The sequence below is a fragment of the Alosa sapidissima genome, chromosome 1, assembly GCF_018492685.1.
Source record: "Alosa sapidissima isolate fAloSap1 chromosome 1, fAloSap1.pri, whole genome shotgun sequence".
Taxonomy (NCBI): Eukaryota; Metazoa; Chordata; class Actinopteri; order Clupeiformes; family Clupeidae; genus Alosa; species Alosa sapidissima.
The window spans coordinates 16,764,336-16,791,715 of record NC_055957.1 but is presented as its reverse complement, the minus strand read 5'-3'; the positions used below and the strand labels follow the sequence as shown (position 1 = coordinate 16,791,715).

General features: G+C 41.1%; 1 protein-coding gene across 2 annotated transcripts in view; it reads right to left on the bottom strand.

The window, feature by feature from the left end:
• Positions 1 to 26,110, bottom strand: part of cdh12a (cadherin 12, type 2a (N-cadherin 2)) — a 42,381-nt gene extending 16,271 nt beyond the window's left edge. The window contains exons 1-5 of one of the 2 annotated variants that reach the window (XM_042111139.1): positions 24,755 to 26,110; positions 7,550 to 7,938; positions 2,650 to 2,944; positions 1,411 to 1,530; positions 731 to 898 (exon numbers count right to left, since the gene is read on the bottom strand). In XM_042111139.1, the coding sequence (XP_041967073.1) occupies positions 731 to 898; positions 1,411 to 1,530; positions 2,650 to 2,944; positions 7,550 to 7,774 (808 nt within the window). In that variant the 5' untranslated portion in view covers positions 7,775 to 7,938; positions 24,755 to 26,110. Of the gene's footprint in view, positions 1 to 730; positions 899 to 1,410; positions 1,531 to 2,649; positions 2,945 to 7,549; positions 7,939 to 18,099; positions 18,358 to 24,754 lie in introns of those variants that run through there. The other variant, XM_042111062.1, reaches the window with a different exon arrangement.
• Positions 26,111 to 27,380: the final 1,270 nt, after the last annotated feature.

Below are 27,380 nucleotides of genomic sequence, written 5' to 3'. Positions count from 1 at the left end.
CCAAGGTCAACTGGTCAGGCGAAACAAACAAGACAACATAATGACTGGGGGACAAAAAGACAGCAGAAATAGCCACTGAAGGATAAAGTTGTGAGTGGAGAATATGCAGCTCAGTGGAAACTCAGTGGAAGTGTAGCACTAGGGCCATCACTGTCTTGTAGGTTTTCACCATAATTACTTCTAATGTCTGCACAAAATAAATGAAAAAATAAATAAAAAGGGATTTGCATTATTTATATTTTCAGGTGATCAGAGGACTGGCTGTCTCAGACAGACTTAATTGGGTGCAATGTTGTCTTCCCAATGGATCAGAGACACCATATTGAAAGTAAATATGGTAGTGAAAGACTGCTTTGGTAGTGAAAGACCAGCTTTAGTGGCTTGGCTTGAGTTTCTTTACATAAAAGTATGGGTTCAAAAATCTGCATGCTCAACTGATACACAGTTTGCAATTCACAATTCATAATTTATAATGGCACATGCAGTGTTGAATGCATATTACCTGAAAGTCACAAAAAATGAAATAACATAAACACCAAAACAGAACAGTGCATTGCTGACTTGACATGTCTTGCGTGTCTTTGCATCTAGTAACTTAAATAAACAAATGCATTCATATCGAATGATTCTACTTCTATAAGCTATTTAAAGGCTCTCCATAACATACACTATGTGTCACAAGGACAAGGAGAGAAAATAAATAGACCATGCTTTAGATTTTTTTGCTCACTCTTTGTAAATCTGGGGGGGTTGTCGTTGACGTCACTGAGGGTGATGTTGATGGTAGTGGTCCCTGCCAGGCCCCCGAGCTGGCCTCCCATGTCCTTGGCTTGGATGAGGACCTGGTAGACTTCTTTTACCTCTCGGTCCATGTTTGGCAAAGCTGTCTTTATAATCCCTTTACATAATAAAAAAGAGAGAAATACACATTTAGAGAAGGGCCGGGAAACAACCAGAAGAACAGATGACGGCCCTAACCCTACGGATTTGTGGTGCAGAAATCCCTCATGTGGGCTTGCTTTGAGAAATTGGGTGTCTATTTATTGACCACTCATTAATCAGTAAATGGCACCTCTATGAACACAGCCCTTTGACATTCTGCTTATGGCTAATCTTTCCTAATGGTGGCTCCCCCACAGGGAATATCTCTTGATCAAAACTAGCCAATAAGATCCACTTCGCTTTTCTCGACCTCCACGAGGCCATACTACAGAGACAGGATCATACAGTAAATCTTTGTTTATTCTGAGGGCATTTGAGAGCATCTCCCTTCAAAACAAAATAAATAATTCATGAACATTCATTTAAGTAAACACCAACTGAAATGCACACTCTCCCCATCTTGCATATGGACTTTGTGTCTTGCAGGCTGCATCATTTTAGTTGAGATCAGGCATTTTGATATTGCACCTGTTTTTGAGTCCACTGAGAAGTATGGTTGGCCATGGATGATGCTGTACACAATCCTGGCACTGTGTCCATAGGTGGGGTCATCGGCATCACTTGCTGTCACTTGTGTCACATAGGTGCCTGATCAAAAAAATTAAAAATGAAACCATGATTTAAAGCAACCAAGTTAGGAAACTAAGGACACTACAATAAAAAAACACTACAATTAAAAATGAAAGTAAGTCAATGTATAAAATTTGATTCACCAACTATAACTTTATTACAAAGAGGATGTAGGTCACCAGATTTGCAGGGAATATACAAAATGCAAGCCACGTCTGTTGTCTGAAAACATTCCGCAAAAGTAGAATATAAGCACTATTTTTAGGTTAAACATTTTAGTGGGTAACAGACTGGTTTTGATGATGGCATAATCTGCACCCACTGAATAGCGGTGTTTGAATTTAAGACTGGATTAGAGATTAGATTTAAGACCTCTCTGTTAAATTAACTGCGAGGCAGTGTAATGGTATCCAGCTGGGAGTTAGGGCTCTAGGCAGTTAGGACCAGCTCCCAACTTAAGCAGCAAAACCCAAGACAACCAGATCAGTCATTGCGGCGAACAAAGAGACTCTTACTTTGTAACTCCTTCTGTTTGGAAAATAAACTGCATTTCCTTTCATGCTGTCAGTAAGTGAATCACCAAAGTAAACTATTTTATTTAAATACTAACAGTACTTTAAATGAAGCCATTTACAACACATTGTCAGTCTGAGCATATTGTTGCCTAGTGCGAATCCACCGAGTGAAACCATTTTGAGACTGCATCCATGTGGGCCTATATTGCATGCAGAGGACTTCTCACTGGTGTCAGCTTTGACATTGAGCTTTGCAAGTGAGTTGTTTTTGATGATCAAAAAAGACCACCTGGGAATTTCTTGCCCTCCAACTACTGATAGAATAACTTATGCAGAAAATATGCTGTGCATGGAAAATGCCCATTCCCCCAGCAATACTGTGGTCAAAGCTGTGGTCATTAGCCGTGCCTCACAGTCATTATTGGACAAGCATTTGTATTCCTGATAATATTTTTGCCATGTATCATTCTGACCATTGGTCTTACCATCTACTCATATGAGAGCATACAAGGTTAGATCATTCAGGCTTGTTTGCACGTCTCAGCTCCAAGGTGAGAGCTCACTATGTCCAGTGCATCCTCTCCATGGTCAAGCTCAAAAGAGCCAGTGGAGCACGCCTCACCTACAGGTGACATCTCCGGGACAGTGGCCGCATATGGTCCACCCAGGAACTTGGGCTCGTTGTCGTTGATGTCCTGCACCTTGATGATGAACTCGGACTCGGGCTCCAGCGGCCGGCCGGTGCGCATGTCCACCGCCTGGGCCCGCAGCGTGTAGTAAGGCTTCTCCTCCCGGTCCAGGCTCCTTAAGGCATGGATGTCTCCGGTGGTGGGCTCGATGGTGAAGATGGAGCCCACTCCTTCTCCAGACAGGGTGTACTTCACCAGGTTGTCCCCTTTGTCCATGTCTGTGTGGAGCTGAAACACACAGACAGGTGAAGATTAGCCCTGACTTAAGAAGAGTGGAAAGCAAAAATCAAAACACCAAAAATTTGTGAAGCTCTCTGATAATTCTGTCATGTTATGTCTGGCCGGAAAGCGTGACAGGTTTGACTAATTCGCCCCCTTTTATTTTGACATTGACGACAGTTAATTACGACTAATCATCAAGGGGGTGAGAAAAACTGCTTGTTTCAACAAACCTCAATACCTCTAATATCCGCTGTTGGCACCCCTTGGGCAATTGCTATGCTGTGATGTACTGGGCTAAAGCTCTCCTGCTCTCCCTCAGCCTCAGAGAAGGAACAATGCCCCATGATGCGTGATGACTTTGCCTATTTGACTAAGGAGCCGAATGACTGAGGACATGATTTCAAGGCCCGTTAATTCCGAGATGGAAACCTCTAGGAACAATTCATGCTTTATTGAGAAAGACTGTTTTTCAATGGCTCATGTAATGAGTGGTGAGTGTATTTATAGAAGGAAAATAAATAGAATAGATGGGGACATTATCTACAGACCTGAATTGAGAATGTCGGAATCTTTGATGGAGTTGAAGCACCATCTTTAACAAATGTGGTATTGTCTTACAAAAGATTGCTCTGTTAACATTTCCGACTGGCCTCACTCACTTTTATCTGACAAACAACACACACACACACAGTGTAAATAATGTCATCTATGAATAATGAACAGTATTTTAAGAAGAATTTGCTATAGAACCCTGTGGGACAGAATTGTCCTTTGCCTTGTATTGTGCCATAAATCCTGTATTCTGTTTGAATCACAAACTCTGTTTGAATCCCAAATCCAAGTATCTAAATTTGTCATAGCCAGTATGACATTGAGTGAAATTATCATAGTGAAATAGTAGGGATAATGATATTGCTGAAATAATGTGATTGTGGTCTGAAAGTTGTGCATGCAATAAAAAAACAAACAGATAATTCACCATGTGTGCAAGAGATGAGGCATTTGCTAATTTGAGTCCCCATAACACAAAGACCTTTGAAAACTTCCAGGAACTAACATAAGGTAAAATTGAATTGCTAAAGATAACAAGCAAATACCAATGTTGAAAAGAAGCATGAGATCCTTAAACAGCCTACTGTCATGCATTGTTTACATACAGTATATTGATGAAAAACTACTCATTGTTTTCCCTGATGTATTATTGAGGAATTGAAGTATGAAACCCATTTTGATTAGTGACTGACCCTGCAATGTTTTACTAATTGAAAAGAATCGCTTGGATTCTAACACAGAATGGGACGGATTATTATCCATTTCCAAGTATGGGTGATAAATACGTGTTCACACCATCTATGGGGCATAATAGAATGATAAAGCGGAATATCAGTTAGCAGAATGAGGTCAAGCCTCTAATGTGACTGTCCTTTTATGGGCAATGGCAGTGGTATCTCAGCTATTCACTAACATGAGCAGACTTTTGATTTCAGAGAAAACTGGGGCTCTGGATTTTAGACATACACATTTTAAGGCCATCTGCTTATGTTCACAGCTGACAGATCCATAAACCATTTGCTCCAAACTTCTAGTATTACAGAACCATACTGGTAAACAAAGCAATATAAATGGAAATGGATCTATATTTGTTTTTTTTTCTGTTGACACAGTTGATGTTATCTCTTGTGAATGGCTGTGTCAGTGGGGGGACAGGGTAACAGATAGAGATTCTCTGGAGACAAATGACTCACTCTCCTTAAAGGTCACAGAGAAGAGCAGATCATAAAATTGAGGTAATGTATTCTGGAGTCAAAGGGCAAATGGCGTGACATATGTGCTCCTGATTGAAACAAATGAGGGGGTTCTGTGGCAGCCGGAAGGATGTGAAAGACACGAGCGCACTACAACACCCATGACCCCAGCCGAAAGCTAGAATTTTCCAGTCATTTGTCAAGCGTGTAAAATATTTTTTAAAAATCCATGGAATTACAAAATTGTATTATATAACTTATTGGATAGTTTCTATAGTGTTGACAGAATCATTGCATTTTAATTTATAACATTTCTATTTCCTATCATAAGAATTGCCACCCACCCAAGAGAAAAGTTTCCTTATTAGGAAGAAAGTTTTGACTTATTAAGCTTGCACATGACTTACATCACACTATTTTAGTTATTAAAGTTTCAGTCTAATACCCACCCACATACTATCAGGTAGAGCTGGATAAGTAGCACCGTCTGAATAGCTCTCTGATGCATTCACGACAGCTTCTTTCACAGCTCACGGACACAAAAAGACCCTTCACATGAGAAAAGGGGGAGGGTGAACTGTCACATTGTGATTTGGAAGTTAAGCCAGATATACTGAAGTGCTTTCCAGCCTAATGTAGTTTGGAATTAATATTTTTTGTGTTTGGGTCTTGCAGATGGCTTTTGCCTAGTATGGGGCACAGGCAGATTATTTAATTGCACAAAGTAAAGTCATGCAAAATCATCTCTTGAAACATTTTTGCCGCCTGTATCAAACTAAAACATATAACTGATGTCTTTATAGACCCTTTCAAGAGAGTTCCATTATCAGCATCATAGTTGGCCCCACAAGGCTTCCTTTTTAACATTCCATATGTTATCTTAATGCAGAGGAAGTAGATTGGGGCCCAAATAGAACGTTCAAGCATTGTTTTTGTTTTTATTGTTGAAAGGGTCTATAGTTGCTCCATTTGCCCTTTAAAGGGAACATCTGTATGTGCCTTCTGTCCATGCGGTGGTGTTTTTGTTGGGGTAGGGTGTTTGATGACTTGGGGTTTGATAAGAGTTAACTAACTATGAAGAGGATGGGAATCGTATGAGAAAGAGATAGAGAGAGAGACTGAGTAAGACAGAACAAGTGAGAGAGAGAAATAAAGTGAGAGAGGAGAGAGAGAGAGAGACAGAAAGAGAGAGAGAGATGCACTTAATCTTCGACTTAAGGTTAAAAAGGTTTCAATCTTGATTCATCAACCTGGCATTTTGTACCGAGACAGCCTTAACTGTCTGTCTGCAATTAGAGCCTGATCCCTCCCCCTCCCCGCTGCCACTACCTCCGGCCCTGCCCTGGATTAATCAGTAGTCTTGGGCATGGCTCCATGTCATCTGGTGCATCCTTAAAACTATGGGGGGTGGGGAGGGGTGGTATCCTCGCTCACTCCCTAACCATTCCAACAGCAGCAGTGGCAGTTGGCTGTGAGACTGTAGCAGCAGCAGAAGCAGGGGCCACTATCCCTGCCTGTTTGGTCAAAGTGGACGTCTCCCCTCCAAGAGGACAGAGACCGCTGATTGCAGCAGCTATCAGTCCACACAAGTCAATCTAGATCCCATTTAAGCTGCAGGTGCTACAGAATCCAACTTCATCTTAAACAGCCTTTGAAATTTAATTTGGTGCTGCCGAGGGGGAAAAAATCCTTTTAACCTTGCCTCTATGCACTTAACACAGAATCAATGCTTGCAGATCCTGTGATGTCAGGTGTAGTTATCCCATCGACCATTATTGTCAAGACATATTAAATTCTTAAAGGGCACAAGCAGTTCACACACCATCCATCATCACAGACATCAATTTCTCTTTTTTTCAACAAATTCACAAAGGCTAATGTCCTTGTAGCCCTCCTTATAATAATGGGGCAGCCGTGGCCTACTGGTTAGCACTTCGGACCTGTAACCGGAGGGTTGCCGGTTCGAACCCCGACCAGTAGGCACGGCTGAAGTGCCCTTGAGCAAGGCACCTAACCCCTCAATGCTCCCCGAGCGCCGCTGTTGTTGCAGGCAGTTCACTGCACCGGGATTAGTGTGTGCTTCACCTCACTGTGTTTTCACTAATTCACGGATTGGGATAAATGCAGAGACCAAATCACGGGATCAAAAGAGTATATATACACTTATACTTAATATATTTTTCATGAAAAGACAAGGTTGTGGAGTGTGCTGAAACAATGATGAGCTTCAACCATCTAATTCATACACACACATTACTCCCATGTTTTCATGATTCCATAGCCAGACAGAAATAGCCTACATATCTTGAGTTTAGCTGATTTTAAATCATCCACTTGGACCATCCACCTACAGTAAGTGCATATTGTTCTGCTTTGTTCTTGTGTAGTCTCCACAGAGCATGAGGACCACTGTGAGAGATGTCTCCTGGCGCAGTGAGTGCTCTGCTAAGTTCAGTATTTCATTTAAACTCATCCGAGAAGCTGAATTGGGTGATATTTTTAGCTCTGTGTGGTATCTTCTGTTTGTTGCCACAGAACAGAGTCAATTCAGAGTGCACAATTCTAAGCATTCGAAAGCAGATCACACACAAACACACACACACACATAAACACAAACACATGCATTTGCACATACACACAGAGAGAGAGACACACACACAGGCACACACACTTTCTTCAGTTATTCACTGCATTCAAACAGCCCTTTGAAGTACTCTCACACTCTGTTCTTGCACTCAACCCACTATCACATGAGTACATAAAACACTATGAATTTCAGACCATGTTTAAAAATTGAACAAGGCACAGAAAGGAGAGTAAAGGGAAAAAAACAATAGCAAAAAGCAATAAATAAATATCACTTTACCTTCCCAACATACTGAGGTTCCGAACCCATATATTCTTCTAGAACAAAAAACTGGTTCCACACCCATCCTCTCTTGACCCTTTGAGCTCCAGAGAACCCATGTCTTCTCAGGTTCCGGTGGTGCTCCTTCCCCATCCTGCCGTGGGATGGAGAGTGGAGGGGAGCGACGAAGGCTTTGTCCAACAGACACCAGAGGAACAGCAACCAGCAGTTCCCCGTGAGCATTGGAAGATCTTTGAGGAGGGAGATTCTCTGCTAAATTCCAAAGGGGCCTCAGTAAGACAAATGGTCCGTAGATCCCAGGCCGGATGGTGGGGGATTTCTGGAGGACATTGATGAACCAACATCCAGAGTGGCTTGAATGCTTGTGGCTCGCTGAAGAGAATCACCTGGTAGATCAACCAAACAATCAATCAATCAGTAAATCAAGTGGAATAGTGAAATTGTTGGCAAATACCTTCCTCTGACTAGACATGGTCTCTGAAGGTTGCAATATAGCATCCTTTCTCACATTTCAAACAAATATCTATTCACAGCTCAAGCCATTCACCATTCAGTGTAAATGTGAATGTGTACTGAAAAAATCTTTTGTCAGGGAACTTGAGCTCGTCCTAATTGAATATGATGTATTTTACGGATCATGGTGCCAGGGATAGGAAATATGAACAAATTGGCCCTCTAGAGAACATTTAGCTCTCTCTCTGTCAAGCTTTTGGAAAAATGGCCCAGATACGTGAGGATACAAACTGGCAATCCATGAAGACTCGGTGACAAATGGCATCTTTCCCAAAGATATAGAGATTGTTGTGTTTTACCAGTCATTTCTTCAGTGTTTTACTTTGAATTATCTGTATTCTGATACAGAGAGGGTGATTAGATAAAATATGTAAAACCTATGCAGAGGTTCATAGGTTATCTGTAGACTTTAAGTGAGAATGTCTACCTAAGCTATTTTATTGCTGACAGAGACGGCTGCTGAGGCACTTTCAAATGGCCTCCTGTGACATTGTGTCAAGAAATTCTGTCCGAGAATGAGCTGGTGTTGGTATTTTCTCTCAAAGTCATAATTCATGTTGAGAAATAATTCCAGGCTGCAGCACTGACGTGACAACCAAACTAACCTTCCTGGTAACATTTTTTACTTTTTAAACTCATAGATACATTTTAAAAACCAAGGGAGTGAAATATTCTGTCTCCGATGATCTAGTATTTTTCCATGTTTACAGACGGGTGGAAATATTATGATTACAGTGAACATATCTGCAGCTGATCCTCCATTGCCCTTGGAATCCTGGTCTTACAAACATGCATAAATACTAGAAAATCTGCTTAAATTTAATGCGAACTGAATTGCATTTTTGCATTAGCGATATGCTAATTGCATGACCAGCAACCATGCATGCTGAGAGGTGACTTATAAAAATGTCTCTCGGGACCTATTCAGCTCTGGAGATGAAGCATGTCTTGTATTTGGTACATAACCCTCTCCATCTAACGCCATTCATTGTACGGAACCCCACAGCAATATTTCTGATTCTGTGCATTTGCCAGATGCAATCCCCCGCTACTACAAAACCCGCAAGAGCACTCACCATAATACTATAAGGATGTTTAGATGTGGGGAATGAGAAATAAAACATTACTGCAAAGCAAATGGATTTGTGTGTGTGTGTGTGTGTGTGTGTGTGTGTGTGCGTGTGTGTGTGTGTGTGTGTGTTTCCCTAGTGTGAAAGATACTGAACGCTGCATATTTGCATGCATTCAACCAACACAGATGATATACACAAAAGCTGGCCAAAAAAGTTGAGCTAGTTCAAGTATCTGGGTCACTGATGAGCGCTATGTTTCTGATGCTTAATCCTTTGTACTTTGGTCATTAGCTATGATCAACCCCAGCACACACTGCCTCTGAACATCTCTAGATATTTGGACCCCATAGCTTTGCCCAGAGTGGCTTCAGTGCAAGTGAAAAGAGCTGAGGGAAACAGCATATTTTTGCACACGCCATCATTTGATTGGTCCCATAATTGATTTGAAGGGGTGTGTGTAACCCAAACAGATCATTTATGAAAAGCCAAAGAGCTTCAGGCGACCACATTCACACACTGACGGCTGAATTTGATGAAGATGGAATAACTCTTTCACTGAATAAACACGAGACATCTCTGCACAGTGCCATCCAGTTGAATCATTGCACTCTCACTGTCAGGATGAGTTAGAGCGAAGCACGCGGGGCCTTGGCACTCAAAAGTGAGAAGAAACTTAGGATGAGAGAGTGCCAGACCAAAGCATGCAAACAGTCTGGAATATCCTCCTCAAACAAAGGTTTGCAGGAAATCTGTCAAAAAACCTAGCAAGTTAACTTAGAGGATGAATATGCTTTGACTAAATGGTCCTCAAACTTTTTTTTTACGGAGAATTAAAGCTGAGAAGGCGAGTAATCATATAATTAAATCTGGAAACTGTTCAGTAACATATTGCAAAAAGCACTACATCTGTTATTAAAGTAAATTCCAATTACACACGATGGGAGAAGTGTATTGCGTTCCCTGTACAATTCAGCCCCAATCAAGTTTAGACACGGGCATTAATAGGAAGCCTACAAGTACTCAATCAGGGGCTTTTGTCCCCTGACATTTCAAGAGCAGACTGTGCTATTCAAAGTTGACCATGTTTCAAGACAAGCCAGGCGTCTCCTCTGTCACTGAAACACTGTTATATATTACGGTCTAACCTCAGCGTGCTGCAGTTTCTTGTCTGTGTATCTGCAAGTTTGTATTTATATGGATATCGTCAAATGATGCAAGTATGAATTGCAGAGGTCAGTATGCTATACATACTGAGCAGTTCCGAAAAAGTTTGTTTCTTTCGTTGTTCGAGTGCATGAGTAAGTACTCTTAGAGCACTGAGCACATATGTTTTGATGTTTGCGCCATTCTCTCTACAGTTGCCATAAAACCAAAATGATAATCTCTGTAACAAGCTTCCCAAGCTCACTCTCACATGTAAGGCCATGGTAATGAAGCATGAGTTCAGTTTATAGAATGATACATTGCCACATTCTATCTTGTGCTTGACTTAATTCCACATTCCACACACAAGAGCAATTAGATTACACTTTCACTCTGCAGAGGTGGGTGTGGGTGTGGAGAGTGCCTAAGGCCCTCCTACAGACACTGTTATGCTTCTCACAGAACAGCCCTCGACACGACACAACATCCCAACATACAGTATGGGTGTTTGGCACCTTATGCTCCATTGGTACGTGGATGAAAAGAGGGGTCTGGAGAGGATGTCTATATAATGCTGGGGGGGGGGGGGGGACCGAGAGCATCACTGTGCAGAGGCAAAGATATACTGTGAAACCACAAGTTGTCCAAAGTGATGCATTTCACATGTAAGTGTTGACACCTGAAAGCTCCCAAAGGCTAAACGTTTTACTATCAGTGTCAGATAAGACTGGATGTAATCACTGCCTATCCTATTCTATTCCTGATCTATCATTTTTAAAACGTTACAGAAGTTATTATAGTTCTTCTAATCAACAAATGTTATGTACTGCATACTGTGAAGGTCCAGAGATTTGGGGGGAAACAGTCTGTTTAATGTATATTTAATACATTTAGGGCAGCCGTGGCCTACTGGTTAGCGCCTCGGGCTTGTAACCGGAGGGTTGCCGGTTCGAACCCCGACCAGTAGGCACGGCTGAAGTGCCCTTGAGCAAGGCACCTAACCCCTCACTGCTCCCCGAGCGCCGCTGTTGTTGCAGGGAGCTCACTGTGCCGGGATTAGTGTGTGCTTCACCTCACTGTGTGTTCACTGTGTGCTGAGTGTGTTTCACTAATTCACGGATTGTTATAAATGCAGAGACCAAATTTCCCTTATGGAATCAAAAGAGTATACTTATATTTAGAATGATGTTATCACATGTTCTCACTTTGTGTTGGTGTAGATGAGAGGTGTTAAATGTTTGCAGATTATTCTCCAGTTGACACAAGATGCTTCTAAAACATCACGTCTTTGGCTGATTCTAACTTTGGCTTTGACTCTATTGTCAGTCTCACAGACCAATACATGTGTGGCAAATTAATGTGTTTTGAAAGTTCACTCCTAAAATCAGGTGTTCAAAAGGTAAGGAGGGGAAGTATGTTTACTGTTACTGAGACATTATAAATAAATTAAATTATTTATAAAATTTGTTTCCTATGTAGGTGAAAGTCAATATTCCCTTCAGCAGTCTTGGAATTATTTTGTTGAAGTATGTTATTGTGTTGATCAGCATTCTATGTTGATTTCAATTGATTTCAAATTACTCATAGTTGACAGAAATTTGAATAACACAAATACAAGGGAATATTTAATTTTAATCCAATCATACATTTACTATTCTGTAATAAGAATGTGAAATATAGTTTTGGAACTAAATACATTATTTAGAATCCAATACATTATCTGCCGACTATTTCTTATTACTGTAGGTGCAGGTGGACATTTTAAAATCAGGATTCTGTGGACACTCAATAATTAGTTGAGCGGTAACACTTTATTTTAAGGTTCACATGTTAGCCACTAATACATAATGCCTGTATTAGTGACTTGTAAGGCATGTTAACCCCACAATTATATGGAAGTAAAATTCACTGCAGTTAGCTTACAAGTCAAAATAAAAACAACTTGTCTTGTTCTCCCACTATTTGGAATTTATTCAGACAGTATACTAGTGGGTTATACATATTCTCTTTTGGTACTTACTACTAATTAGTAAGTAGAGATCAAGGCTTACTAGGTCATTATTAAGATTATATCAAGAATAAAGGCTAATTCGTCATGAACAAACACATGCCTAACAAGTCACTAATACAGAATGTAACACATGCCTAACAAGTCACTAATACAGGCATGAATTAGGTATGTATTAGTGGCTAACGTGTGAACCTTAAAATAAAGTGTTACCAGTTGAGCTTTTAAACCTTGCATTACTCATCTTGTGTTGTCTCCTTTTACATTATTTTAGTGCAGAGATTAATACAATTAATGGCTGTGGGTTCTGATTCCTCGGGATACCACAAATCATGCCACACCACGGGCCACCAAGTCATGCTATCATACCTTTACCCATGAATGTATTAGACAGTGTCCTGTTCTTTATCAATTCCAGCAACATTTGTTTTAAGGAGGTCTCTAGAGGGCTCTGAAATGCTACGACCTCAGGGACTATTTATTATTTGTTCTTAGTGGTCTGTCATGAAGATTTCTTATTCCATTTTGTTGGAAAAAGTACAATGATTCACAACTCCAGTTCATACATATAAATAAGGAGCAGCAACACAATACATTGCATCCAGTCAGAAATTAGAGTCAGTAAACTGAAGCTTATGGGCGAAGACAACAAAAAGTCGGTCCTAGCAAGCATAACATCTTAGATAACGCCTTCAACAACCTCTTTGAACAAATCTGTCCCTTTCACAAATACAAGGATTTAAGGTGTTTATTAATTTCCACCAGTTGTTTTTATTTTGACTTGTAAGCGAACTGCAGTGAATTTTACTTCCACATAATTGTGGGGTTAACATTCACAGTCCCCTCTAGAAAACCACATTCTTTGTATTGCAATCTCCATGGACACCATGTTGAATCACAGATTCACAAAAGCTTGCTGTCCTTCCAGCTTCCAGCTGAAGCCCATAGGAATAGTCTTGGCATTAATGTGTGCTAGGCACAACGCTGAGCAGCATTCTCCTCCAGCTTCAAGGAACGCACACACAAAGGATGTGTGTGTCCATACACCAGATGTACCATAGGTAACGATATGAGCCAGTGCTCCACAGACAATTGTCATTCTGATGCCATATGCCACAATGAATTTTGAAACTGGGAACAATGTGAGATAGTAATGGGCAATAGGATGCCCATGGCATTGACAGACTACAAAGACCTATACACATACACACCCACAAGCATGCATGCACATGCACGCTCACTCACCAGGGCCCCAAATTTGGGCCATCGGTATCATCTGGGGGGACAAATGCTATCATTGTTTTTTGGCAAGGTATACACCCCTAGTACTAGAAAAATCACGATAGCAGTGCAGGGGTGGTAGCGAAATCACTTTTTTCAGCTCATGAAGTTACTAACCCCCTAAGATAAATTCCGTTTTTAAAATCTGGTGTATATCTTGTTTGTGCTCATGGTATGGATATTGTCAATATGTTATAATATGGTGCTTGGTATCTTTGGAAAGGGGACCTTTTAGGCTTTCATTTAAGCCCAGTGCTGAATCTGTCTGACAAACACAGACGTCACATGATTTCTTTAAACCAGAAATAACACACATTTTCTGCCTAAACTGTATGCTTTCTTTTATCCCTGTGGCTTGAAAGAACACCAGGGACACACAACTCAACAACTTCAATACTCAAGGCCCTCTGATGATTCAGAAAACGTACAATATATACAATATAGCCATACTATTTATTTGTGAGAGCCTTAAATTAGACTTGTGTGGCCAGCATAAGTCTTCAAAATAGAATGGAGCTAATAGAATGGACAAATAGAATACCCTATTAGTCCAGGGCCAAATGGCCTAGTTTTTGAGATACCTCCACCCAATCATGTTTTTTATATTTTTGATATGTCTAGTTTATAAAAATGGATAGTTGTTTAAAAATAGTCTGTCTGTCTGTCTGTCTGTCTGTCTGTCTATCTAATAATCTGTATTATTAATGGGTATGAATTAATTCATTTAGAAACAATTTACAGGTTGCACATTTCCCTTTTCCTATCAATTCAACCCACTATCTGTAAAAAATAAAAAGAATAACTTGATCATTTACTGTATGTTTAGACTTCCACTCTTGCCTTTATCAGAATGTACTGCGGTGGATGGAATGATGTGCAGCTTCGGCTTCCATCCAAGTTCTCTCTCTTGTGATGTGATAATGCATTATGGCCCACTCCACTGCAGACACCAAACTAATAAGAGGCCTCTCCACACTGCACCTCAATATAAATCCCACTCGTCTACTAAACTTAATCTAATGATAACAGTTTATACAGTAGGTTTCAGGTGTCAGAGAAATGACAGTAGCAGGTCAGATACTGACTCCTAAATTTATGTTTGGTTCGCATTATAGTCTTATTTTCCCAACCATACCAGACAATTGATTGTTTTATGTTTACTACAGGGACATAAAGAATAGTAAGTTACAGTGTTATCACAGAAGTGGGCACCATTTAGTATAGTGTTATACACTGAGTTAGAATGACTTACAGCATATTTATAACATTACCATGTACTTTTATACACCTTGGGAAGGTTCTGGGTTAAAATATCAATAGAAATACATTTATGTGTTGAATACCTGTGTTCTATACCCCACTGTCACACAGCATAGTGTAATTAAATGTATCAAAAATGCAATGGCATAATGATCAGTTACAGTTTTTCTCAGTCGCTTTGGTGTTTTTCTCTGATCAGAATGAAAATTCTCATAACTATAGGTTCAACCTCCACAACATTTAGTCATTTGTGCACATCATAGTAGCAATTTTTCCTTCCTCTGAACAAATTGCAAATGCTTTTGGACATGTGTATCAGTTGCTTTCGTACAATTCTCTGCTGTTTTATAACATTATCATTTGCTTATGTCATGTCAGTCAAAATGAATTGTACTTATGGATGCTGAATAGTCATTCCCAATTAAACTAATAGTCTTCATTTCATTGCTTGAGTCATTACATACAAAATTGTTGAACTAGTTATCAAATTCTGTCACAATGCTGTAGAATTGCAAAGAGCATATGGAGTAAAAATGTGAAACGTACATATTCAGTGTCTTGTACTCACTTACTCCTCTAACTACAGCAATGTTTAACTTTACTGTAGTTTTCAAATGGCTGTAGTGTATAGTATAGTGTATGCTGTCTTGAGCATGTTCAGGTAGTGTCACCGAGTTCTGACCCTTTTTTTTGCATTGGAAAACACAGAGAATAAACGGTCATAATGAAAACATGACAAAGCCATTTGACTATCTTGTTCATAAACGATGGTGTCAAGACTTCTCATTTTGATGACACTGGCAGTTTCATACATGAAGACTTGCTTTTGAGGAATAGACTATCCATTTTGAGCAAGTGACGTGCTTTTGCAGGTAATCCATTAGGTTTTGCCGTTTGCACTAATTGTTTTGAGAAATGCACTAACTGCTGTGCAAATGTTAATAGTGACGTGAGAAAAGCACCAAAGCGACTGAGAAAACACTGTAATATGCTTACTGGAAGGTTTCTCATCCTCTTGAAATAGATTATGTGTGTAGTTTGATCACCGTTTCATTATTATTCTATGTTTATTCACCATGTGGTAATCACCATATTAATATTAAAAAATTGTAGCAACAGGTGAACTGATTGATGCCCAGTGTCTTATAAATATCCAGTAGGTGACCAGAATGGAAAACTCAGAGGAAACATCACTACTCATGTTGATATATCAGACACCAGATATATAATAAGATTGTTCATAAAGTTTGACTGTATTTTGCTTGATGCACCACGTTTTCATCCACAAATTGACGCTTCACTTTAAAGCTGTTTAAGATGTCCACTTCAACATACCATAGCAAAGTATTGGAAATATGCCATGATGCAATTGAATAATATGAGTTTTGTCACTAATGTTACCAAGATTGACATCAGATAAGATTACTTAACTTAAGAGTGATGCTATTCAGAAACAACCAAAGTAATTCATACAGTAGGAGTCCACTGATAGGGGCCTGCTGGCGAATATTCATAACAGCAACTAAGGCTAGCTTCTCAAGATTAGCTAACATGTGCTGGCCTGGCAGCAGGATGCAGGATGTACGTTATAGCTGTAAAAAGGCCCCCCTTAGGCCTACACCTCACCTCAAAGTTCTAAATATAGACAAATATTAAGTGACTATTATGAGTTTGAAATGATACTCACTTTAACACCCACTTAAGGAGCAAAACATAAACAACATTAACATAAACAAAACCTAATATTTCGTCAATTTTCGTCTAGTTAGGCTACTCTGTAATCTTGCTCACACTCCAACACCAAATTTTACAAACATTACAATTTACACTTTTTTCGAGGAAAGTATTTTTGACATTAGAAAAAGATACTAATAGATACTTCAAAATACTATCAAAATACCTCCCCTGATCATTAAACTCCCCTTACAACCCTTTATGAATGTGTTTAATATTTTCTGTGTGGATTCATAGAAAGTGTTGCCATAAATGTCATAGAATGGTGGTTATTAGATTCTGGATTTTTCTCAAAAGTGCACTTGGACTCTGCTGATGCAATAGCAGTCAATTCAGTATGATCAAACAAATCTTCATGATCATGACAGCCTTGAAAAAGAATGTACAAAGCTTAGAGTGAAGATGATCCAATTACGGTTTTCTAAGGACAGAGAATCAATAACCTCTTTGCAAATTGACAATTGAAGTGTTACACACTGTACTCAGTGGCATAATTACACTGTTCCCAATGCATTAAAAGCACTTACATCAGTAACTTATTAATTTCACTGCTTCAAAATGTGGTGATTGCCTAAAGTACTCAAAATCACTTAAGCAGCAATTTGTCAGTTCTTGTTTGATTCTATCAGGATTTTTTTCCCCTTCTGCTGCTGAGAACTTGTTAACACTGGCTATGATTATTCACGTGTCTGTCAAAAGTGACAATTAGCTTTGACAGTGGCCTAACATAGAAACAAAATGACAGAATGTGGCATCACGCATGTTGCTTATATCAACATGGCTGATACACATCGTGTATCATCGCTCCCTGTGGGGTTATAAATGATGACATGTCTTAAAACGACCCTAACCTGCCCACCAGCTGACATCCCCTGAATAGTAACGCTGGTGTTCATGAATACGGTCACCTCTCAGTTGCTGGATCTGACATGAGAAGAAAACTACTGGTTTCACTCTACCTGATGTGTTTAGTGAGGTGTGGGTGGGAGTGCGTTGGGGGGGGGGGGGGGGGGGGGGGGGGGGCAGGCTTTACAGATTAAACATTCCAAGAAATGAGACATGGGACAAGTAATGATTAAAAAAGTGTTCCTCTGCCGACGGTCTGTTTAGCAGAGTGAGCACATACTTTAAGAAAAAATAGTTGAAACACTGCCAGTGACTGTTCCCAGAAATTCACTGACCCCTAGTGTCCACAATGCAGTGAGTGCTTATAAAAAAAAAAGACCAAACAGGTCCACGAGATAGGATTTTAAAAGATTATTCTGTTGAACTTATTTAGTGTTGTTCTGTATCACACACGTCCTATACAAAGCCCTCATTTTACTGCAACAAAAAAGACACCTATAACAAGATGCATAAGTATTGCAGCTCTAGCTTTAGTCTATATAAGTGGTACTTAGTCTCTATACCATAGACTTTTATCAAAATATTATACATTGTATTTCAGAGGTATGGTGTATATGTTAAGTCTAAACAGAATGTATTTCCTTATGTTTCTTTAAAGAAAAACACATCAAATCAAATACATGTCTTACCTGTGTGCAGCAGAATCTGTTTACTTGCAGCAATTCCGCAATAAAACTGTCCAACTGGTAAAAATCACCCACAGGATGCCAGCGGTGCTCTCGTATCCTCTTCTCTTTGGAATTCACCCTCTATCACACTTTCACTCTGTCCCTCTCCTTCTCTCTGTCTCTTCCTTTTCTCCCTCTCTCGTTCACGCACACTCACTCACATTTGCTCATCAGAGAAGTGAGTGCACACTCTGTGAAGGCAAAGAACAGACAGGAGAGAACTGCCTCAGTCTCTCTCTCTTCTTTTTTTCTCCTCCTCCTCCTCCCTCTCTCTCCTGCACTGTCAGAATGATGCTAGCCTGTGATTCCGGCTGGCTGCTAGGTCGCAGATGCTGTTAGCGCTTTACTGTGCTGGCTCCACACTGCTGCAGGGATGGTAAAGCCAAGAGGTGGGTGTCAGCCTGCCTGCCTGCCTGCCTGCTCCCCAGGGACATGGGATCTTCCCTTTTTCCAATCCCTGGATTAGTGGAGGACCCACCCCTTGCACAGATACACTGTCTGATGTTCTTTGTTATGTTGGACCCAAGAGAGTAGAACTCTTTCATGGCAAAAAAAAAAAACAAGCTCTCAGTCATATCCCAATGCAAAGAGTGTGTATTTTGTAGGTGATTGCTGTACTGTGACAAGTTCAGTCATATAAAGATGTAGTCTCACAATTTCCTAAAGCTGACCTGTCCCACCATGCATGTTGTACTAATTTCTGATTGCACAGTTCCTGCTGGTTAATGTTTAATAACTTTTGATGTATGATTCCCATGTCTTCCCCTGACCTATTTCGGAAACCATTTATTTTAGTAAAGCCACATTGTCTGCAATTTAGTGCTATGTTAAATGGTGACACACTTTTATTGTGATTGATCTTGTGTACATTATTCATATTTGTTCTGGTTTGTGCTTTACTGGTTCGTAATTGGAATCACAAAATCATGCCCCCCCCCCCCCCTCTCTATTCCACTAGTACACACTGGCCATATCTTGGCATGGAGTGAACTGTAGTTTCTGGAGAATTGGGTGTGCTTTTTAAAATTCTCCAGTAAACACAAACATCAAAGCAAGGATGAAATGTTAAAACTGGCATAAATTGTACAAAAAAAGTATGAAAAATTACACCAACAAAAAAAAAAAAAACTGAGCTTCAGTCACGTCTCCAAATAGAAGTGTCTTCTATCCTAAACCTTGATCTGAGATGAGGGGCACCACCAGGGAGTTTTACTGGCTAACAGATCAATTCTCTGGTTAAAATAGATCTGCAAGAGCAGTACACTGTCAGTGGTGCAAGTGGTCACATGTCCTTAAAAAATAGAGATATATTACACTGCTGGAACCAACTACAGAACCAACAACTACAGTTTTGAGGGGATAGAGTGACTGGATTAGCGAACATTGTGTGTGACAGTAGAGTGGGATTTTCAGCTTGTCATGCCTAATGGAGTAAGTACACACAGGATATCCAATACAATTTAGCGGATCATAGAGCCGGCTACAACTGTCGCCTGTTGTGATAGGCCTATGTCACGTCGGGGTTCTTTTGAACACTTGCGCAACCTGCAGTTTAAACGGCATCAGCACTGGTCTCGGCCCTGCTTCGCTTTACCTCACAGCTCTGCTGAACAGCTGAAAAGGCTGAATCCACATGCTAATACAGTCTCCCCCTGTTAGCTCATGTTTGTTGCTAAGCCACAGCTTTTTTTCACCCTTAACCTTAAACGTTTTACCTTAATTCGATTGTGGTCGTGAGGCATTGGGTAGCGTTTACTCTAACCAACCTCAAAGCAGATGGCATGATGTGCCCCCCCTCCCAACCCCACCCCCCAGAGAAACCCTGAGTGTTAATCCCTGCAGCACATGGTGGGCTACACGAGAGTGCACTCTTTACAGAGGAGGCACAGGAGGTGGGAGGAAGGGCGGCCGGGCTACTGTTAAGCTCATACACCATTACCAAACGGCGGCCAAACTACAGGATCTAATTATGAGTTTGACAGCTTTTTACAAGGAGCCTTGGCACGCGCATCCTTTTCACATGGACAGGACATCATCTCTCTCACTCTGCCTTGGTTTCACTCACACACACATACACTACACACCCACATGGACACAGATACACACACACACACACACACACACACAGTGGTAAACTCTCTCTTACACTCCTACTGTAATACTCAGAAATCTCCCACTCCGCACTGTCCTGCAGTGAGGGATTAGTGATGACATACAGTTCACCGCGGTGTAACCCTGACGTGTATATTAATCTTCTCCTCACAACAGCCCCTGATGTACAGATACATGCATATACACTATACTATACACATCTCATAGGGAGAACCTGTGTCAGTGGCAGGATTCGTTTGTAAATGTGACAGAATGACACCATGAGGGTATTGAAAAAGACAACGGCAGAGGAGACTTGAACCTATAGACTGTGCTGAAACTGCAGCCTGCTCCCTTGTACTCTCATCAGATAGCTGTTTTTTTTTTTTTGTAGTCATTACCAATTCCTCTAGTGGGCAGACACATGTATGCATACAGACAGAGCAGCCGTTCCGTCTTTGATAAGTAACTTGGCTCTGAGTGTGTGTCGGTTGGAAGATGCAGGGAGCCTTGAAGAGTATAGATTGTGTGCATTAGGCGTGAAAGCTTGTCAACAACAAGAAGTGGTTCTTGCCAGCTAAATGGTGCACTGCTACTGTATAAATACAAGGAATAACATATAGGAATGTATGATTCCAGTTCATTAGGGTTTTCTTCTGTATTCATGTGAATGTCACATTGCATGGAACTGAGTTACATTTCTACCCTCATTCTTCTGATAGTTTGAGCCTTGTATGCTTCAGGCCTATAGCTCTACATATTCCAGACACTTCTCCTGGTACCCCCACTGTCACAGCACAGGGGAGCTAAAGTGGTTTTTACAAGGGAAGAGGATTTTGCCTGACCTCATTTCTGACCATAACTCACCAACACTTGGCTTACAGGATTGGATTTGAGGTTGAAATCCCCCCTGGGTTATCTGGTCAATGCTCTGTATAATATCAACTAGGGGATACATTTCTTGGAATTATAGTAAACAAATGTTATTCAAGTAATCAATATGTTATTCACTATTGCTATCATTCTTAATATTTTCACAAACAATTAGTAGAATAATAGATGATATCATCCTGAGCCCTTGCATGTGACACAAGCAACCCTTGGGTGGGTAATGTGTAATACATACCCTAAAACAATACAAACAATAACCAAAACAATAAAAACAAACTAGTCTCTACATCTTTGAGGATCTCGCAGTACACTTGGATCCACTAAATCAATTCAAACAATGTTTTTAATTAAATTTGAAAATAAGTCATCTTATAATGTGGAAATAATGAAAGTCATCTTGTGGAAGTAAACAAGTACAACAATATTATTGCTACAAAAAAAGAATAAGCAATATGTTTAGTGTTATATCTATGGCTTGTGATAGGTCGGCAAGATATATTTATAGTAATACATTTCTCATAAGCCTGTTAAAAAAAGACCCCTCCTACACTCTGATTGCATGATTGTGGCTTATAATTTCCTGAAGGTTAAAATCTTATGTCAGTTGAGTATATGAGATGGATGTCACAGCAGACATCCCTTCGACTGTCCAGGCAACCTGACCCTACACAAATGAGAAACAGCTGATCCTTGGATGAGCAGGGAAAGCTTACACTGTTACTGGTGCAAGGATTACAACAAGAGACAAAACCTTAGCTGTGCATACCGTGATCAGCTTTGTTTACTTTGACATTATAATTATTCACACTCTAACCAAACATAATATGGCAATACTGCTTCTACTCTGATTGATTCCTTTGATTAATTCGGGGAGCTGGTAGAAGCTTGCTTGCTTAGCATAAACATACACAAAGTTAATCATGGTTTGTGTTACTGGTTGTCAGCCATTCCCTATAAACAGTTTGATTGTGTATACTTCAATGCAGGATGACATCAAACCAAGACTGCAAAACAGTCAAATAAAGATGCCATGCTTAACTCAAAACCTAATCTTCAGTGCAACCATGCACACAGTGAGCCACATTAGGCAAAGCTCTTGGCAACAACAATTCAGGAAAGCGTAATCTTTACCATAGTATGATTAGACACGATCTGAATTGTCTGTGGAGTGAACGGTGGCTTTTATTATTCTCATTAAACCCTTTCACGTATGCATCGAGACGTGCACAGAGACACCCCAGATCACCACATTCCAAGACCACGCTAAATGCAAAGGGCTAATTAGATTTCCACTCAGACATTTAATGGTTGACGCAATTAGTGGGGAGCGAATGACCTGGAAGGGCAGGGCATGAAAACTCATATGACAAAGTACGTCTTCAGGTTATCCCACGTCTACCGGGGAATGGTGTAGGCAAGGCCCTCCACACAGGGTCAAGGACCAGCGGGGAGCAAGCAGCCCTCTGACACCATGTGTGGTGAAGCATGTCAAAGTCACAGGAAATGAGACTGCTAGCCCTCCCTGCACTCTGTCCTTACTCATGAATACAATGCATACAATACAAAGATGTTAATCACCATTTGTATGTGGTAAATAAAGGTGACCCAATTTTGGGGTGTGCTCAAGTGTGCTTAACACTGGTGGCTTGGCATGAATAAAATCATTCCATTTCACACTATCTAGGTTGTACTGTGTAGCAACCTCAAATATTGTTTTTGTTAAAAATGTTGATTGTTTGTTCATGACAGTAGAAATGGTAAAATTACAAATAGTAGAATGGATTAGGAAAAGAAAGATTACTAACTTGTATAAATAATAGAGCAAGGGGAAAATATTTATTTTTGAAAAGTACTTTCTGACCTATGACCTCTATGGGAATGTCAACTGTGCTTCACTCCTGCGCTATTCAGATGCATAGCTGATGGAGATTGGAGTGAGCACGATTTATTCACCTGTTGCCATTTTCATATATGTTCACAGAATAAAAAGAAGTAAATGTGTTGCCGCCTCCTGTGAGTCATCCTTGGGGTAAAAGTGTAACATATTTTGGTGCCGAAACCCGGGAAAACAACTGACAAGATGGACCTTGCTGAACTCCAAAATGAAGTGGGCATGAAGCTGCGCACCCTGAAGAAAGAGAGTCATCCAGGTATGCTTGCATGCTAAATGCCTTGTGGATGAGGATGAGGCAAAGAGCAAGAACAACTTTACATTGCTGAAGCTTCTTGATAACAAAGTGATTTCAGTATCAGAGGCCGAAGAGACTGAAATCGCATGTCAATTCATTGTTGATTTGATCGCTATCATTGACAAAGAGGCAGGTCGGGCTCCTTCTAAAAATAAAACTGACCCGAGTAAACCCTCCCCTAGTCCCATGCCTGAAGTGACGATAAAAAAGGATTACAAGATCTGGGGACAAATTGGTGACTGTGCACAAAAAGATAAGTTGTCATACACAAACCTGCTGCACCAAATTAATGCTGGATTGCGAAAGGGATACTCAGAGAATGACATTGTTGAAGCTGTAATTAGGGCCATAACACCTGGGCTGCCACTGAGGAGTATGCTTGAGACAAAGAGTAATCTGACTCTAACTGAGCTAAAGACGATCCTAAAGGGCCACTATAAAGAGGAAAACACATCAGATTTATATCAGCAGCTTGTTAATCTGTCACAGGACACCAGAGAAACAGCCCAAAGTTTCCTCTTCAAAGCTATTCAGCTTAAAGACAGGCTTCCGTTGGCTTCAGAGGATGAAGAAATAGAGCAATACAAACCTGAGTTGGTAAAAAACAGGTTCCTTCGCACAGTATTCACTGGGCTACTCAGTGAATCACTGAAAACACAATTACGAGAGGTCTTAGCTAACCAGTCAACTAGTGATGGGCAGCTGATTGAAAAGTTAAATGAAGCTACACAGTTAGAAGATGAATGTAGTCAAAAAATGAAGAAAACATCCAACACACGTGCTTTACGGGCAGCAGAGATTCAAGCTGAAGGACAGACAGAGTGGCAAGGTAAACAAAGGGAGCCAGCCATTAACAGCACCAGTAGCCCCACCCAAGTAAATGAAAAAAAGAGAGAAAAGAAATGGAGTCTATCCGAGAGAGTCTACTGGAACTCAGGGAAGAGATAAGAGCGGAACGCAGAGCAGAATGTGCAGAGATGGCAGAGCTGAGAAAAGTGGTTGAAGCCTCCATGCACATGGGTTTTGCACAGCCTCAACAATCAGCAATCAGAGCATGCTATACATGTCAGCAAAAGGGGATGGAAGTTACCTGTCAACATTGCTTTAAGTGTGGCCAAGGAGGTCATTTCTCCAGGGGATGTCTGGGGCAGATACAGCAACATGGAACAGAGGCACCAAGGACGAGTGCTCAAACTAGCAGCCCCTACCAGATACCCCCAAGGGATAGACCAAACACTGCAAAAAGAACAGACAACCACTAACCCAGGCCTTCAGGAACACAAAATGTCACCTTATCGAAGGTAGGATATTGGGGACCAAAGAGCCAAAAGAAACTGTTAAATGTCATTGGAGAGAGATGCTTGGTCCAGTGCTACTTAGATAATGTCCCTGGTCTGGTGCCCAGATGAGCATAATCAATGAGGAGTGGAGACAAAAACACTTACCAAACACAGCCGTCAGACCATTAGCAGAGCTGTTAGGGTCCTCTACGGTGAGCGGGCAAGCTGTAAACCAAACCGAAATCCCGTTCAGTGGGTGGGCGGAAGTGATGTTTAAGTTGGAACGAGAACCAAAAGCGCAAAGGCTGTTAAAGGTCCCCATACATGTCCTGATCCAAGAGTAGCTGAGGAGCCCATCATTGGCTACAATGTCATAGCAGAAGTGATTCGACATTGTGCTGAGAGTGGAGAGCCAGCTTCAGCAAGCCAGTTGGTGCAGGTGTTAAGCTTGGCTTTCTCCCTGAATAGGGAAGGCGCTGAGACATTGATACAAGTGGTAGAAAATGATGGTAGCAGCGTGTCAACGAAGACAGTGAAGGTTGGCAAGGTAAGCGTACGTCTTCCACCAGGGCAGATCACCTTGGTGCCTGGCCGCATTCACACTAGGACACAAGAGAACGACAAAGTGATGCTGTTCATCCCTGAGCGTAGACTAAACTGGCCAGAAGGTATCGGTGTGGATGAAGTGCTGATAACCCTACGGAAAGGTAACTCATGTCGCACACTGATTCCCATCGTCAATGACACCAAACACGAGGTTATGCTGGAGAAGAGGACTCCATTGGGATACCTAGAAGCATTAAATGAGGTCTACCCAGCTGACAGGGAAGAAGAAAAGTAGAACAAGCCTCAAGTACATAGCACTAAGCTGCCAGTCAAGCGATAGGAAACTACTGTGGGGGAACAAATGCCTGTTGAGGAATGGGACCCACCAGTACCTCTAGACCACCTGACAGAGGAACAAAGAGAAAAAGTGAAGCAGGTACTAAGAAAGGAATGTAACGTGTTTGCTCGAGACGACTATGATATTGGCTGCATACCCTCTCTACAAATGCGCATCACCCTCAAAGATCCAGCACCAGTGCAGCGAACATATAAATCAATACCCAAGCCACTACACCAGGAAGTGAAACAGTATGTTCAAGACTTGCTCAACAGAGGATGGATCAGGAAGTCAAGGTCACCATACTCTTCGCCAGTGGTTGTGGTAAGGAAGAAAGATGGGGGACTGCGACTATGTTGTGATTACAGAGAACTAAACCGGAAATCTGTACCAGATAGACACCCAATACCCAGAATCCAGGACCTCTTAGACAGTTTGTGTGGGAGTGCATGGTTTTCCGTGCTGGATCAAGGGAAAGCGTATCACCAAGGATTCCTGAATGAGGACAGCAAGCCGCTCACAGCCTTTATCACACCCTGGGGCCTCTATGAGTGGAATCGCATTCCATTTGGGCTTAGCTCCGCACCTGCCGAATTTCAGAGAAGCATGGAGGAATGTTTGATAGGACTGAGGGATGAGATTTGTCAACCATACCTTGACGACAATTTAGTCCATAGCTGGACATTTGAAGACCACCTAGTCCACCTTCAGATGATACTTCAAAAGGTATCAGTGGCATGGGGTAAAATTAACAGCAAAAAAATGTGAGGTATTCAAGAAGAGTATGAGATTTCTAGGGAAGTGGGTGTCAGAGGGAGGCTACACCATGGACCCGGCAGATATAGAACCTGTACTGTACTGTACTGTAGTAACAAGAACAGTTATCAACCCTGAACTGTTTGCCAGAGACTGTTTGCTACTGGAAGCCGGGGTTCCTGGACAGCCAATGACCACATGGACTGTGGGGCAGCCATGGTCTGAGAGACCATGTGGTGCTGCTGTGCAGTCATGGCCCGCAGAACCACTATGGACTGTTACGCAGCAGTCATGGTCCCAGGGACCATTTACAGCTGCTGAGCAGGCATTGCCTGAAAGACTATTATGGACTGTTGAGCAGCCATGGCTACAAGGACCATATTGGTCAGTTTACCAGTCATGAACTTAAATGACTGTAATGGACTGTAGACCATGGACTACAGAACTGCAGGACTGACAAATCGAATATGCTATCTACAGACAGTTAATGCCCTCAAGGACTGTTTATCTGCAATGGTCCCAGGGACCATGTTTGGCTGTTGGGCAGCTGCAGCCCAAAGGACAATGCTGGACTGTTAAGCAACCACAGTCCTAGAGACTTTGAAAAAAAAAAATGTCTGGGCAGCAAAAGCCCAAAGGACTACGATAGACGGTTTTGGGCCATGGCCCTGACTTGGGACTATGACTGCTTGGGGCCTAAGTGGTTCCTGAGTTTTTGTGACAGCAGCAGAAAATGGACATTGTAACAAGTTTGTATGTACATTGAAAAAAAAAAAAAATGTCGAGGGCGCCATTTCTTTTAGTGGGGGCGAGTGTAGCAACCTCAAATATTGTTTTTGTTAAAAATGTTAATTGTTTGTTCATGACAGTAGAAATGGTAAAATTACAAATAGTAGAATGGATTAGGAAAAGAAAGATTACTAACTTGTATAAATAATAGAACAAGGGGAAAATATTTATTTTTGAAAAGTACTTTCTGACCTATGACCTCTATGGGAATGTCAACTGTGCTTCACTCCTGCGCTATTCAGATGCATAGCTGATGGACGATTTATTCACCTGTTGCCATTTTCATATATGTTCACAGAATAAAAGAAGTAAATGTGTTGCCGCCTCCTGTGAGTCATCCTTGGGGTAAAAATGTAACAACTG